At 41.4% G+C, this 17,147-nt stretch overlaps 1 protein-coding gene across 1 annotated transcript in view; it reads left to right on the top strand.

The window, feature by feature from the left end:
• The window catches only part of pacs2 (phosphofurin acidic cluster sorting protein 2), a gene marked incomplete at both ends in the record, with an annotated part of 54,006 nt that overhangs the window by 25,345 nt on the left and 11,514 nt on the right, over positions 1-17,147 (top strand). The window contains 6 exon segments of the mRNA XM_079224127.1: positions 12,420-12,507; positions 13,022-13,111; positions 14,056-14,181; positions 15,587-15,749; positions 16,048-16,121; positions 16,367-16,447. Coding sequence (XP_079080253.1) covers positions 12,420-12,507; positions 13,022-13,111; positions 14,056-14,181; positions 15,587-15,749; positions 16,048-16,121; positions 16,367-16,447 — 622 coding nt within the window.

Here is a 17,147-nt window from a genome sequence, read left to right as displayed (position 1 = left end):
GTAGTCCGAGTGTGGTACAAACAACATGAGATGATGGAACCAGAACTGTACATGGTTACAAATGTACAGTTTGGAGGGAGCGACGTAATAGTTAGTGAAGCATTCATTTCTGGTCTTCATGCCTCCTCTAGGGCAGCGGTCCCCAACCTTTTTTGCGCCACGGACTGGTTTCATGTAAGACATTCTCTGCAAGTAGCCGGTCCCATCTCAAGGCGATGGGAGACAACGACACCCGGGGGCGCGCCGAAGAGCATCCCGTCATGCGCGTATTTATGTATAAGATATCAGACAGCAGGCCTAGGTAGGAAATGCACGGCCCGCCACTGCTTCAACCCCGCTTCACAAAGACAGGAGTTTGGAAATGGGAGCAGAATTTTCGGGATATTCTGCCTTGATTTTATTCCAGAAAACCGGCAGAGTAGAAACATACTTTTATGTTTAATTTTTGAGGTAACGTATCACGTGACCTCTTGACATTTTTCAAAATAAAACATCTTTCCGACCTTTAAAAATGTCATTCATTCTTTCTGTGCGGCCCAGTACCAAGGGACCCACAGACCGGTGGTTGGGGACCGCTGCTCTAGGGACGCGTACTTTCTGCACCGTTTTTCCCTCGTCATAGTGCCAGAGTAATCTGCAAGAGTTAAAGGAACATCGAAGGGAAATGTTATAGTCCACGCCAAACACAGCTTTGATCAACCTTGGGCAGTTTTGCTCAGTCACTGTCACAGCATGTGTCCGTTATCATAACCACAGTCATTCCAATGATGTACTGAACTGCTTTCCATGTTTTTGTCACTGAGCTGTGTTTGTTTGTTTGCAATCAGAGAGCTTTGGGAGGCAGCCATATTTTTTGTGAACACAAACAGACAGAATACATTTACAGTTTCCAAATAGGTTTATCACTAAATTACTGTGGCAATTGATTTCAGTTTGTTGCAGTTAGACTGCAAAAGAGAAACTAAAAGAGAAACTGTGACTACATAAAAGGGGTAAATGGGGCAGTGAAACGCGTCGCTGAGCCGAGCCCTTGATGCTGCAGCGCTCCTGACTCGGAGTGTAGATGTCAGAACAGAAGAAGTGCATCAAGTCTAAATGTATTCAGGAGATACACACACACACACACACACACACACACACACACACACACACACACACACACACACACACACACACACACACACTGTGTGTGACTACGCTCTACTTTATACATAACTGATGTTTAACCTACATTTCCATGGCAACCCTGGAAATTCATGCAGTGTGTGAGCAGCAAACCAATAGTGGTCAGTTTGGACCCATTCATTTCCTTGCTTCACATTAACAAATCCCAAAGCACCCTGTGTGTGTGTGTGTGTGTGTGTGTGTGTGTGTGTGTGTGTGTGTGTGTGTGTGTGTGTGTGTGTGTGTGTGTGTGTGTGTGTGTGTGTGTGTGTGTGTGCTTTATGTGCAGCATCTGTCGATTTTACTGCCAGTCTTGTGTTTCAAATATTAGAGGTAATCAGATCCTGCTGCTCTTCTTGGTTTGATCTGGACTCAGCCGGCCGGTGTGGTGTGGTAATGTCAAAGTGACCCAACGGTCGCTGGTGTAGATCCATGAGAAGTTTGAAACAAGAGTAAAAGTTTAGAGCCATTGAGCAACAGAAAACAGAAGGTCGCTCTGCCTAAAGTTGGATAGTTTAATATCAATCTCATGTCTCTGCATTACGTATGGAGTTACGAGGCAGTAGCTCAGTTTAGCATGAAGACTAGGAACAAGCTAGCCAGCTAGCCTGGCGATCTGTCCAGGTTTAAAATAATAAATCCCTTACGAGCACCTTTTTAAAGGTCACTAATTATCATGTATCTTAGTTTGACCTTTCAGGGGGAACTTTCAGTTGAAACTGCCCTTTGTTTAGTGTTTAAACGTGTTAGCTTGCTAACGTAAGCATATTAGTATGTTTACATTCAACATATTATGTTTAGCATGCTGCCATGTTAATGTGTGTATAATCTCTATCAACAGAAATCTGCATATGAGGGCAAAGTTTTTGTTGTTGAAACATTTCTGTTTGTAGTCTTGGATCGTTGCACAGTGAGGAAGTACTGGCTGATAGCTGATTGACACGTGTAAAGTTAGCTTGGTAACATGTTTGCATTTAGCAGCATTAGTGTGTCGTTTAGGATTGTTGTAGCATGCTGAAGTTAGCATGGACAAAAAAACTTACATCAAACTTGGCTGTGGAATAATTCAGGTATTGGGATATCTGTCCTGTTTCTTTGACAGAATCAAACTCACCATTGACCAAATAAGAGTGTAATTGCAAATCCTCCTCAAAATATGTATTTGTTGAGCATGAGAACAATCCCAAACATTGATCGAAGCCAGTGCCGTAACGGAAACACATGAGGCCCCCCTGCAGAATAACCTTGAGAGCCCCCCCTCCCCCTCCCCATATGTAAGGGATAATGTATTGTCCGGCGGTCATTATCCAAAGATAAACAAACAGGTATGTGAGCGAGTATGTTTGTGCTCTTTTATTTTTCTAGACAGTCCTTGCCAATCATTTATTCCCGTAGTCCAGGCACTGTTTTGGCATGCAGATCTTCTCTCACCAAAAAGCCAACAGGGCTCACAATATACTCTGTCAATTTTGGGGGAGTAACACAGCCATTTACATTGTATCTTGGTTCCTTTTTTTGACACTATGATACAAATCTTTAGAAAAACATCTCCCCTTTTTATCTTTAGGATACGGACCTTCACATTTACATGGTCCCTGCCTTAAAATTAACTTTTTCATGTCAGCATCAGTAATATCCACCGGGAAATGTGCCCGGTCACCAGGGTAAAGTGTAGTGTTAGACACATCTAATCTGACTCTGTCACACGGCTGCCTGGCTCTTCACTGCATCCTGGCTCTTCACTGCATCCTGGCTCTTCACTACAGCCTGACTTCGCTGGACTTGCAGAACCTTGGCGCACGCCTGGCTCTCCCTTATCCTCTGTAACAGAATATGATTTAAGTGTCAACGGTGAGACTTTTATTTTGACGGCCACAGAGATCGGGAAGCAAAGGAAGTTTGGAACGTACACAAACCAGGCATCGTTCACATAGCAACTGTCAACTGTCAAATAGCAAACTGTGAAGACCCATTCCCCCGGTACTGGGGGAGCGTCTCAAGATTAAGTTTTCAAATAGTCGTATGAACCACAAATGAGTTCTAATACTTGTATTATTTTATATCATTTTTTTCAGAATTTTCTTGTTAAGAAAATGTATATTTAAAAAAAACAAACTTTTATAACATATTTTTATCATAACTATGAACATCCAGCATGATCTAATTAAGAATGGCAGAAAAATGCTTTTCGAGCGGTTTCCGACGTGTTCAAAATGTGTGCTTCAGACCCTTACCAAGGTCTCACATACTAATAACCAGTGTTGGGGTAGTTACTCAGAAAAAGTAACTCGTTGCAAGTTACTAGTTACTTCTGAAAATTGTAACTAGATTACTTTACTAGTTACTGCATTTGAAAAGTAACTTCACTACTAGTTACTTTACTTTCCATTTTTTTAAGCAAATGTCCAAATTAACCGCAAAGATACATGGACAAACATCATGGCCCTTTCATAACTTTATTTTCAATGTTCAATAAAGGGCATCTCTTAGCCTTTCCACATAGTGTATTGTAAACATGTAAAACAAAATGGCATATAAAACTCAGCCATTAACTTGAACGAACATTAACCCTGTTCACACTGTTTGACCAAAGAAATATGCCTCACTTTAAAATCCACAAACAACAGGATACAAGAGGCTGCGTATGGTGGGGACATTCAGGTCAAACAGCATAACACATTAAAAACAGGCTTTTGGAAACATGAGACCCCACTAAACCAAATGGGGCCGACTCCTAAGAACAAAACCAACTTGTTATAGGAATCATTGTAGTGGTTTAAGAAAAATAGAAAAATGAATGGCACTTTTCCCCATAAAATAGAAACTGAAATGCACTTAACCCAAAAAATAGAAACAGAAAATGCAATTAAATAAACAGAAAATCCACTTCATCATTGCCTAAATAAAGTGCACTATATCCTATGAAGTTTATCATTTTTCTCTATTCTTCAAAATAGCGATTGTATCGCATGAGTAAAAGTCTCTTGAATCTTTTATCCGACAGCCTGTTCCTCCTTGGGGTCAGAACAATACTGCCCAGGCTGAAAAGCCTTTCCACAGTGTTGTAACTTGTTTTATTATATGATTTACTCTTATTGTGAAGAGCATGTAAACAGGAAGTGCTTTTACTTTGAAGGCATAAAGTACAATTATACGTGCTTGTTGACGCTAACTAATGTTGATGTTACGTGTGGAAAATATATACATGTCGGGTGCAAGAGCGCGTTCTCAATGCTTTAACAGTTGTAATACTGCAGTTCACCAGTAAAGTGATTCATTTCATACCAGACGTGTCTTGTCCTCATTAGAAGCTCCACGTTATTACAGACAGGTGCACTTGATGGTATTGGAGTGTTGTATTGCTTTGCAATATCCTTTATCCTAGGGAACCTGGAGAGAACCTCCCAGTTGGATCCGGGCACTCCGTCTCCGTCTCATCCATTCCCCGCTTCCCTCCTCTTACGCACCAGCAGCTACGTCACTCAAATCACTCAGATCGAGTTCTTTGATAGGTTGTTCATGCAGGAAGTGCCATGTGACTCGCGCGCCGCTAAAAGAGAACTTTTCGGACTGGTACAAATGGCTTGAGTAACGCAGGAACGCGCGTTACTGAGGTCTAGTAAAGTAGTGTAGCTACCAATATTTTGAGTGTAATGCGTTACTTTACTTCGTTACCTATAAAAGTAATTACGTTGCTGTAATCCGTTACTTTGTAACTCGTTACCCCCAACACTGCTAATAACACCCCTTGTTAGAAAGAACAGAGCCTAAAGAACCCGAATATGCAATGAAACCACACAAAAACAAAGTGTCGGGGTCATTTGAAGGCTTTTCAGGGGAAAAACTGTAAATCGGTTCAAAAATGAAAAATGTCAAAGTTCTATAAGAAAATTACATTTCCCAGAAGCCAGCCCGGGTGCATTCTCTTCAGTAGACTGCGCATGTGCCGTCTGAGGTGGATCAAAGATCGTCCATTTGACAGGGGAAATGCTGGATCCAGAAATGTAAAATAAAAAAATCTTCGACGGTTGACGGAATTTAAAGTTACTTATAGGTGGCTGGTAAGGATCTAGATGGCGCCGTTTGACTCCTACATAAGAGAAATCCTGACTCGCAAACACTGACACGTTTTTTTACGCACTAATGAACAAGCCCAGCTCAGATGTCAGATTCAGGACAGAATAATAACAATGAAGTTGCCTCAGTCTGGCTGAGCTGGCAAAGAAGATTATTATCTTCAGTGCCAGCTCAGCCAGGCGCAGGTTTGTGAAAGAAGAGAGATGGCTGCAGGGTCAGGAGAGTCATGATGGCTGTGCTCTGAAATGTTTTTCTTCTTCTGCTGCTCTGCCTTGAAGTGTTCTTGAACATTGAGGTGTAGGCCTGAATCCAATTTAAATTTACCAGATTCAGAAAAATTTGATTTTTTTCAAAGACGTGTCCAATCTCTGACGATGATATTGAATGCTTTTGTATTTGTATCACTGAATGGCAGTTTCCTGATACATACATTTTGCTTGCACTAAACCAGCGCACTGACTGCCCCTCAATACTACTACATGTAGCACTACAGTTGAACTTTTAAACTCTGTCCTAGCGTGGCTGACACATACTCAAAAATAATGCATATGGAAATATAAATCTTCTAGTTCAGTGGTTCTTAACCTTATTGGAGGTACTGAACCCTGCAAGCTTCATCAGTGCATTCACCGAACCCTTCGTAATTGGACAAATAAAATATGATTTCTTCAAAACATAGGTATATATTTTGTTAGTGCACAAAATGAACCATGCATCAGTTGCACACAAAATCACTGTTTAAAGAACAAAATCAACAAAACATGAATTTCACACAAAAACATAACTCAATGAATATTTACTGCAAATCAATGTGATGAAAAGAAGAACATTTGTGTGTTGCGGCCCGACATTGCTATTGTGAACCGGGCTATACTGTGTGTGTCTTGACTCTGCTGAACCCCTGAGTGACTTACCGAACCCCTGGGGTTTGATCGAACTCAGGTTAAGAACCACTGCTCTAGTTTATTCTTTGCACTGTGATCTGAGCCTCAAACTCAAACATACAGTTTACATACAGTATTGCTGCTTTTGGGTAACACTTGTACAGTATCATCACTTCATAATTTAAACTTATTTAGACTTCTTTAGCTCAATAATGATGGTCTTCTTTGGTGCTTTTTTAAAACCACTTTTGAGCTAAAAGGTCTTGAGAATGTCTTCTTCATAAGGTGGAATACCCAACGTCCAGTTGAGTATCAAATGGATGCCCTATGATTGCTTCTCTCATGTTATCTGATACACCATTAACTCAATTCTTACATCGTGTCCAAGCATCTATTTTAAGGGCCTCTGTGTGTGGGTGAGGTCCGGGGCAGAAGAGCAGGAAGTGGCAGTGTGAAGTATGGAAATCTCATTATGGATGCAACTCGGTGCAGCAGGGCTCTGGGGCTCAGTTGCCCGACTCTCCTCTCAACAGAAGGAGCAATTCCAGAAGTTGAAACTGAACCGCTGATATTTATGTTATCTGACCTCCAAGATGTCAACGTGTCTCTTCTCCTCTCTGACTTCACTCTCTCGCAACCTCGCGAAAAACAATTTAAAATGTTAAATTTAGATATTTTAAATACATGTTTTGTCCTTTTCTTGCACCCAGAACTAGAAAAGCCTTTTTTTTAGTATTAAGTCTAATAGTTTTCAGATCTTGTCCGTCATGAAATGTACTGTAGTATCTGTCTTCCTCAAGTGTCAGCATATCGAGAGACAAGCAGATCAATGAGTGTAAATGCTCATGGGTTAGAGTCGGGTGTCAGGTGTCAACCCAAGCTTGCACCTCCTCCTTTCTGCTGATTGTGGCTCTTAAATTTATATTTCAAGTTCTTTTGTTATTTCATTAGGAACTACACGGCCTTGCAACAGACTACCTCTCAGAAATGCTTTCGCCACAATTTTACTTTAGTTATGTTCAACTGTTTTACCATGATTGATTTATTCAGTGGCTTTTTCTTTATCTTTTATCTTTTATGTATTTATTATTTATTTTGTGTGCTTTAATCTCTTCATCTTCTCTCTGTTTTCATTTTGTTTTCGTCTGGTCAATCATTTGTAAACCACATTAAATTGCATTTGGTTCATATAATTAAAACTTGATTGATTGATTGAACCTGAAACCCGACTATTGGCTGGATTTTCAAAATATTCGGCGCAGACATTCATGTCCCCCTGGATGAATCACTTTGATGGTTCCTTAACTTTTCATCCAATCATCAGTTAAAAATGTCAATTTGTCTAATACTTTTGTTTATTAAATACTTTTGTTTATTAAAAACAAATAGCCAGTTTCTATGGAGTGGTCTTCTGAAGCAGCAGCATCACTGCAGCTGACAGGAGGAGACTGGACAAACTAGTGAGGAAGGCCAGCAGTGTGCTGGGGTATCCTCTGGATACTGTGGAGGGGGTGGGAGACAGGAGGATGATGGCTAAGCCTTCATCCCTGATGAACCACGCCTCCCACCCCATGCAGGACACTGGCAGCGCTCCACAGATCCTTCAGCCACTGGCTGATTCATCTCCAGTGTCTGAGGGAGAGGTACCAAAAGTCCTTCCTTCCCACCGCTGTCAGGCTGCATAACAAGCTGAGCTCACAGTAGACGACATAACACTTCAATCACGCTGGCCACTTTAATTACATTCATCTGGTGCAATATATAATACATTTAAGTACTTATATACTTTTTTTATTCCGTCTGTATATTTAATATTGCTACTGTATTCTTCTTTACTGTTTATTTATTATTACTTGATTTCTTTATTTACCATGTGTCTCTTGTGTGGACTGCTGCTGTAATCCTGCAATTTCCCCACTGCTAATGATATCCTCTCATCAATTTCTGCAGTACTTTGTGTTAAGTGCTAATCTGCAGCGGTTTTCTTTACAATGAACGTCCTCACAGAGGAAAGATCAGCACAGCAAAACCTACATGCTGCGTTTACGATCGACACCCTGTTGTCACTCTGCTTTGTGTTTGCAGCACTTTGTGGACACGTCTCTGCATCAGTGACACCAAAACAAATTCCTGTTAGTTTGTTGTTCTCGGCCCCCACAGGCTGAGCGGGCCCTTGGATCAGGATTTGGCAGGGCCCTCTGGGGCTGCAGCGAGGGGACAGAACAGGGAACAGGTTGCTGTGCTGCAGCAGCCGCTGTGTGTTGAATGTGTGTCCGTGAACACACACAGACAGAAGCTCAGAGCTCGAATACATTAGCTGGTTCAGTGAGTGAGCCCTCGACTTCAGCTCAGAGTAAAAAGTGCAGCAGCAGATGTCGACTGAAATCGCAGCACGTGGCTGCGTGATGAGGACTTCCGGGCTTCACTTACTTCTGATAACTTCTCACGGCTTTAACACATTTTTTAATGAGATAGAAATTGTAAAGGTATGACGTTGCATCGAATAACTTTTCTAATTCATGGTTTTGATCAGTGTCATATCCTGATGTTGTCTTTTTTAAACCCAATTAGGCTAAATTGCTTCATTGCCTCATGGGTGATTGTTATCTGATGTCGAAAAGGCCAAATCCAAATGTGACCAAAAATCATATTACCATATTACAGAGCCAGATGTTTTTGAGACACATTCCAGATGTTGAAAAGACGTAAGCCCACTCTTCTCTCTGTGCACATGGGTGCAATCTTGGATTGACTCCACTGATGTGAACGGAAGGATGTTTAGTCCTTGTGTGCATACAGAGATGCTCACAAGTCATATGAGCTTTCTATCATCTGCTGCATGCCATCTGGTCTGCTGAGAACTATGCACAGCTGTATCTGAGAGATTTGAAGCATGCAGGCCACTGTATTATCATCACTCCTTTATCTATTAACATATAGTATCAGCATTGATTAGTTGTTTGGTACATGATCACTTTAAACTACATTACAAAATGAATAACACCCATAATGGAAGCTTTTCCTGTGAAGGTGCCATGTGCAATTTGCCTTGTAATGTTGAATATACAGGTACAGTCAGGGTACTTACTCAGGGTAACAGGGAAATATTGCTACTCGAGTCCAAGTCGCAGACTCAAGTCCCCATCTCTGGGTGCATTATCATCCCATCTCAGTGCACCCGTCCAGTGATCTGTTAGAGAACAGTGGAAGCGAGTGTCTATGAGTGCAAACAAAACCTTAGTCCTGACATAACCCATCCATCTGTGTCGTCTGTGTATTTGTGGTCGGTGATGGACAGACATTAGAGGTTTTTAACCAAAGATTATTCTTCTGCTGGGGGATTTTTGCCGGCCTCAATTTGCATTTGTTCAAAGAAAATGTGTTGTCTGTAAACATCTGAATGTAAATGTTTTTATATCCATAGTGTTTCAGCTTCAATCGCTCCTCGAAGGCATTCGTGGTGTTGCATTCATTTGTAGGAAGAATGAAAAAGGAGAGTTTGAGAGATAAATTCAAACCATATCTTGTCTATTTTCACATCTTTTTGTCTTCTTTTGTTTTAGAAAGTTATTAAAAAGTCAGAAAACTGTCAGATGCAGACACCACCTGATCCCACAGATAAAATGCGGGTTTCAAACGCTGTCGGACAATCCACAAGTGCTTCGTTTGAAGTGTACCGACGCTTATAAAGTAGGGCAAATCTTCTCAAATCTTTTTTAATAGTTAGTTTAATAGTAGAAGTTTTGAAACCCTGGAAACCAAAATATTTTTTAGGAGACGAAACATTCGGTGGGTAAATGTTACCGGTGTGTTCCATGGGAAGAAAAAAAAAATCTCAGGATTTTATGTCACTAACCAAAGAGAAATGGGTCAGCACAGATCCTCTTACAAATTAAGTGGTGTTTCATTCGAAATATCATATCCGTGCTGTTCCTTTTGGGCAGATGAGCTGCCGGAGCGTGCACACATGATAAATCCACTGTGGGAGATACAAAAAAATGTGACTTCTTAGCAGAACAGTCTGTGTGGCAGATATCATTTGGCCACCTACGCAAACCAACATCCAGCCACCTAGCATAACTGAAATAGATGGTGCTGTGGGCTTGGAACCACTGGGCTAGAATACGAAACGCGAGTGAGAGAATGCTGCATATTGTCTGCGCGAGAGCACAAGACAATGCCAGCCTTCATTGGCTTGTGTCCATTGTGCTTGAGATTTCTTGGGCTCGGCTAAACAAGAGAAAGGTCTTCATTCAGCCTTCAAACCTGTCATGGTCAACGCTTCTCCTCTCTGCATCCCGACGTTTCGCTGTCTCTCGAGGCTGATTGATGCCCGTCTGCTGCGGAGACGTGCAGCGTGATGTCACTCGGCAGCACACTGAAAGCCCTCGACTTGGTAGCGCTGCTGGTTTCTTTTGTTTTTAGGCCTCACCTAGCAGTCAGTGTTTTGTCTACGGATCTCAAAATGGGAGAATCAGAGAGGAGTTGAGTTACAGGCAAGGTCAACCCCTCAAGTCCGTTCACTAAGTGACAGGATATTGGTGTATTGATGCACATTTCTCTCTCCTCCGTCACTCATGGCGGTTTTGACCCACGTGTCTGACAAGAAACTTTTCACTGTTGAAGCCAAGTAGTTGTGCCCCCCGAATAATTGAGGAGTGATGTCATTCCACCGTTAAAGGAGCACAAGAAGAGCTGGATGATAAATGGAGTTGCAGCTCTCCTGATTATTTCAGTCAAAGGAACCAAAGAGAGCCTCGAATGAAAAAAGAAAAAGACTTTTGTCTTTTTAAGGAAGTGTCTAAAAAAATCGTGACGTGCTTCTTAAAGCAGTCCTCCCCCCCTCACCCCCACCTCCCATCCAACCACCACGTTGTGCTAACAATGCCCCCCCCCCCCTCACCCGACTGCCGACACCATCCTGCTTCAGTGTCTCTATTCAGAGAGGCCCGTCTGCTGGACCACTCAGACAAAATGATGGTCACAGAGGATTTAGCTCAGTCGGCTGCGACACCCTCGGGTTACATTAAGGCAGTCTAACAAGTGTAGGAATTTTGAAATGTTTCTGTGGACAATTCTTCTGCAAAGCTGACCCACTGGCCAAAAGGTCATAATGTTTAATTCCATTATTAAAATAGCCTGGTTTACCCCCTGGACCTTTGAGGCTGATACTGATGAATATTGGTGAATATTTGTTATTTAAAGGTACTCTTTGCAGTTGTTTTTTGCGGGTGACTCATCCAGCAATCATTACTATACTCACGACTTACTTAAACGGAATTGTTTCCTATGAAAAGGAAGTTTATTTTGAAAAGACCATATGCATGTAACGAGGGGAAATGGACACATATTGCTGGATATTGTAAGAAAACGCAATAAAATGAATAGCAACTTTTTGTGAGATATAACACAAACTGTTGTACGAGGAAATGTTGCTCCATGCATGTTCCCGCTAAAGGTTTACAACTTTTCTAGAAGAAGACTGACTGATGCTAGAAAATAATGCAGACTTCAAACTTAAGACAGAAATCGGGTTTGCAAATGTTTTTATGAGGAACATAACCTCAAGGACACAATACATTTTGGAAAGTTAACTCCTGTTTGTTTAGAAAAACATCTTTTAAAGGATATACTTAGACATTTTTGGAAATACTCTCACCGTTCTCTGCTTTTTATGCCGAGATTCTGATAAAAAGATTTCCCACTCATATTTTTCGACTTTAGCCTCCACATTATGACTTATTGAGCTGTATACAGTTATGAGAGTGATTTAAATCATATTGCTGTTTGGCCTCCACAGTCACCTCACCCATTATTTTCTGAGCTCTTTTGGAAACAAACAAAGTTTATATCACAATATCACTCTGCTAGCTATTACAACCCGCGAGCTAACAATCAAGTGTATTTTAAACCACTGACATTTTACACGTGTCAGTGGTCTCTCTGTTGGACAAACTAAGGGATGTAACATCTGAATTAACACAAACATACTTTAGGCATTTCTGTCCTGTCATTCCTTATGGCATATCAGCCTGCACAGATATCAATACATCTGTGATAAGCTAATAATATCAGCCGAGCTAATGCATTGGTCGGCTCTGGTAAAACAAATCAACACTTGCTGTTTTAGTGAAATCATCACACCAGCCCATTACATCTGTTGATTGACTGATAACATGCTGCGTTTGCTTAGCTGTGAACTGTTTAATGAATCCATGGTTTGTGCATTTTAAAAAGCACTCCAGCGGTGCTAATCGAAGGTTTTTTTCTGCATCTCTCTCTCTCTCACTTCAGATTGTGCAGTCTAACTCTGAAGAAGCTGGTTGTGATGAGGGAACTTGATAAAGAGCTGATCTCTGTGGTCATAGCGGTTAAAATCCAGGTATGTTGCATACAGACGGAACACATCAACAGAACAGGTGTGCACAAACAAACAGCAGATTTAACATGTCCTCTTGTCCTTTAAATCTCAGTCCCTGATGAAGGGCAGAAGAACGATCCATAATGGTTTATATTCCATTGTTGACCAATTTATATCCATGTTTATTTTCAATACACTCCATACTAATCCAGTATACTGAACGTCATACAGTTATATTGGTTGTTTAAAATATGTTCTCATGCAACTCTAATAATAATCAAACCTGTTACTGAACAGAAAAAAAGGTAAAATACATCAAACATGCTGTAAAATAGTTTGCTTTGTGAAAATGTATCATCACTGTGAACACATGGGATTTACATACAATGATCCACATTTTTTAATATGCGTGAGTCCTGTTGTGTTTCTTTATTCCTTGCACTGTGACTGCAGAGTGAAACGCAGCAGCAGAGAAGCAGGATACCTCCAGGGGAAGACCTCCCACTGAATTAAACACCAACCATTTATTTCACAGGGCTCCAAACGGATCTTGAGGTCCCATGAGATCGTGCTGCCACCCAGTGGGTCCGTGGAGACCGATCTGGCGCTCACCTTCTCGCTGCAGGTAAAAAAAACATGCTGATGTTTGGTTAAAAATAAACATTGTAGGTTGCTCAAAAAAACATTCATGAATATATTGTTTTCTTCTTCTATATTTCATGTTTGTTCCTCATTCGGGTGAGACCTTAGAGAGTTAAGTATGTGTGGGCTGAGTTTTATTACACCTGTTGCCCTGGCAACCGCTCAAACTTGCATATCATTAAGATGTGATGCTTTTGCTGAGAAACTGTCTGGATGTGCATCTCCTTTTGTGTACGCACAAAGGACTGTTAAAAGATTAAGTGGTAATAATCTATGTTTTTGTTATTGTCAACAAATTAATTAAAAAGATCAAAACAAACAAAGTGCTAGTTGCTCTTCCAAATGCCTCATGAGTCCTCCGGCATACCTCATTCCCACTGAAGATGTAAAAACCACTCACAAATACATACTTTCATTTTTAAAGAAGGAAGTCATTTCCTTGAAAAGGCAGAGGACGGTTGTTTTATGAAAGATATATTTACTCAATGATCTTCTTACTGTTCTCACAACACTGGTTATTTCACCAGAGGCTTTTAGTGGTCGTGGTTCAGTTTTAAAAAGGTGGTGTCACATAGTTAGCTGCATTTAAAACAGACAGGACTATTTCAGCTCCTGCTTTGCTCCTCTGGTTAATATTTACAGCAGCAGTCAAAAATATCCTGCAGTTCCTAATGAAGGAAGATGTAACAGTGTGGCTCACTTGCATGTTTATAATAGTTTTTGTGCATCAATGGAACTCAATGGGGAAGAGGAATAAGACCTATGACCAAGGGATATTTATATGTAAATATTTATTTTAAAAAAAGGCTGAATTAGTTGATGGTTTTGGTCTTTTTATGGGATTTGTTAACAATAAGAAAAAATACACAATACCTCAGCTACCAGTTCAATTCTAGGCTTTCTTCTTCCCTGTTTCCTCTCCCTCAGTACCCTCACTTCCTAAAACGAGAAGGAAACAAGCTGCAGATCATGCTGCAAAGGCGGAAGAGATACAAGAACCGGACTATCTTGGGCTACAAGACTCTGGCAGTGGGATCTATTGATATGGCCGAGGTACCGCGCTGCAACAAACCTGCATCCGTGTTCGTGTTGGTGATGTTTGGTGTGTGGAGGATAACGGGGTCACATCAGTCACACTTCTCTGTTGAGTCTTGAAGTCTCAGGAGACGAAGGAGCACAAAGGTGCATCGGCTCTAACAGGCTGTTAGTGAAAATATAATGAGAAAATGGTGGATGATAAAGCTGCAGGTTGACATTAGGAGGCTTTGTCCTCCAGGGGGGTTGACTGTGCCTTGTGTACTTTACGTCTTGGCTCTTTCAAAAGCTTTTCTTTGCCCTTTAATTAGTCTAGAAATAATAGTTATATGTTTGAAAGGCTTCAGATAATTTTACTTTATATCACTACAAACCTGCTTTTTTTCTTTTCTTCAAATTCTCCCGAAAGGAGTGAAGAAGAAAAAACCTCCTCTGTTGTCTACTTGTTCTTTATGTTTAAAGTAACCAAGGTACATGAATAAAACTCTTCCTTCAGATGAGCATCCTAGTTTCCGTGCACATGATGCTGATATACTCAGGAGTTCGCATATGGCTCACAAAGCTCCGTGGAGCTTATCAAAGTCGCATCTCAGCAGCTGAGGTACGAAAAAAACACATTTCGTCGCCTGTTTGAGCTGCTTTACCACAAGAGAGAAATGGTTCTTACTTTTTCAACTCAAGGCTCTAACACACCATGCCACACTTGGTCTCACTTGGTCTCATTGAACTCTACGTAGATGCTGTTGAGCAACAACACTCACCTGCTCTAGTGGAGCCTCAGTTTAAACCTGCAGAACAGTGGGGGGTTAAACTGAGCGGCTCCCCTGTTTGTGAGGTCAAAGAAACAGCCTTTTCTAGCCTAATATCACAAACTTCTCATTTCAGAGAAGTGAAAACTCCCCCAAACACTATTTAACAGGAAAATAAAGAAACCTCAGGAAGAGCAGCAGATGATGGATCCCTCTCCCTGGACAGACGGACATGCAGGAAATGTCATGTGGAGAGAACAAACTACATAATCAAATGAAAGCACAGACAATCAGGATGACACAAAATATTTGCAGAAGTTAGACATGTATGATAACAGGATTGTCTGCTTACGAAAATACTTTGAAATTTGATTTTAAGCATGACATGGTTTTAAAACCGCGAGAATAGCGAAACAGTAATATCTGATTGTTCAATATTCAACGGTGTTAAATCTCTGGGCCTGTAATCCATGATGGTTTATAGAGTTCACTGCAGGAGGAGACTGTGATATTTCATGCATGACATTTGGTCCTAAAACATACGTCAACAGTGTTAATGTCTCTAAAAGGGTGGATATTTATTGTATTTTGGGTTGTGAAGAATTACAACAACTGAAAAGTGAGCTCTACATTTCCTCCCCTCATGTTTCTGCCTCTGCTCTCTCTCTCTCCAGGTGATGCAGCACCCGACAGAGGGAGGCCAGGTTCTGCCGCTCTGCAGCAACCAGAAAGAACTGCTGGGGAAGGTGGCCGAAATCTGGATATTTTCTCTGTCCAGCCAGCCAATAGACCACGAGGAGGCCGCCCTGCAGGGAGGACAGAAGATCAAATGCTCCGGTACACGTTGCCTCTCATTACTCCGCCGTGCTCTGAGGTTAACGCCACAGGAAGCCATCGTAATCACCTAATATGCTCGATGTGCTACACGGAGCAGGGATCACAGGGTCCAGGCTGTTTTTTATTTTATTTTTCCTCTCTAAGCATGCAGAAAGGGATTTAAATTCAGGTAGCATCCAGTGTACTGTTCGTTCATTTAGAGCCCGGCTGCGTGTCAAATTTAAAAGGGTCATTGAAATATGTATGAGGCGTCTTCCTCGCTCCGGCCTCTAATCTTTCTACTTGTCCTCTGCTTTAGACAACTACTCGGAGGAGGAGTACGAGAGCTTCTCCTCGGAGCAGGAGGCCAGCGACGACGCCGTGCAGGTTCAGGTAAATCAGCCTCGACATCAGGGAGGCAGGCAGACTTTTAGGGGGCGGTGTGCAAAGCGACTCAATTAACCTCCTCCTGGTCAAGTCTGCTAATAATTGAGCCAATCTGTTTTTGCACTGCATCATTTGTTTAGTAGAACTTCAAGACAGATGAGTGTAAATAATGCATCATCTTTTTAAAAAAAATGTTTGTATGGAAGGCTTTTGGAAGGCTGCATTTACACTTCATTATGTCTTGTTTTCAGGATCTGGAGGATGACGAGTATGACGTGAGAAAGCCAAAGAAGCAGAGGAGGTCGATTGTGAGGACCCCCTCCATCACCCGAGTAAGAGACGAGGCCCAACTATAAGATAACGAAACTACACCTCAGGCTGTGTTTAGTTTAGTTTGAGCATCCCTTACTTCAGGGGAAACCAAGGCGGCGACTGTGCAGCGACCTCCTGTTTCATGGTAGTAGAACTGGTGGTTTGGGCAATCTCTTGTCCAGGGAAAGCTACTACTTGGAAGAACATATGACTAGATTTGACTTGACAAAATCATTAAAGACTAGGCAAGTAGAATTGGATTTTAAAATCAGGACTTGAGCCTTTTAACTTGAAAATATTTGATAGCTTCCCACAATCCCAAGAATGAAATATCTAAGTACAGTTGAATGCGCCTCTAAAATAAACACCACTTCATATACATTCATTTACAGATGGTCAAGTCATATTGAAACTTTATGCTACAGTTTAAATGTGTTTTTGCTCGCGAGAGGACATGGTTTTTATAGAGCTCAGTAAACCAGAGCAGGAGAGCTCCAGAAAGCAGTTAAGGCATGATGTTGCTTGATTATTGATTTTACACAAGCTCACGCAGCAAAATCGATACCCAGCCAAAACTGCGAGTGCATCTACTGCCGGTAAAATGACTGAAGTGGTGGAGCTCAGCGGTTGGAGCTGTTTTCTCTGTATTGGATTGCCGAGAGCTCTGAAGTTAATCCCAACTGGTTCCCAGACTGACTGGTGGTCGTGTGTTTGCTCTCC

This window comes from Taurulus bubalis, assembly GCF_910589615.1.
Source record: "Taurulus bubalis genome assembly, chromosome: 1".
In the NCBI taxonomy this organism is placed as follows: Eukaryota; Metazoa; Chordata; class Actinopteri; order Perciformes; family Cottidae; genus Taurulus; species Taurulus bubalis.
This window is presented reverse-complemented; position numbering and strand designations above follow the sequence as displayed.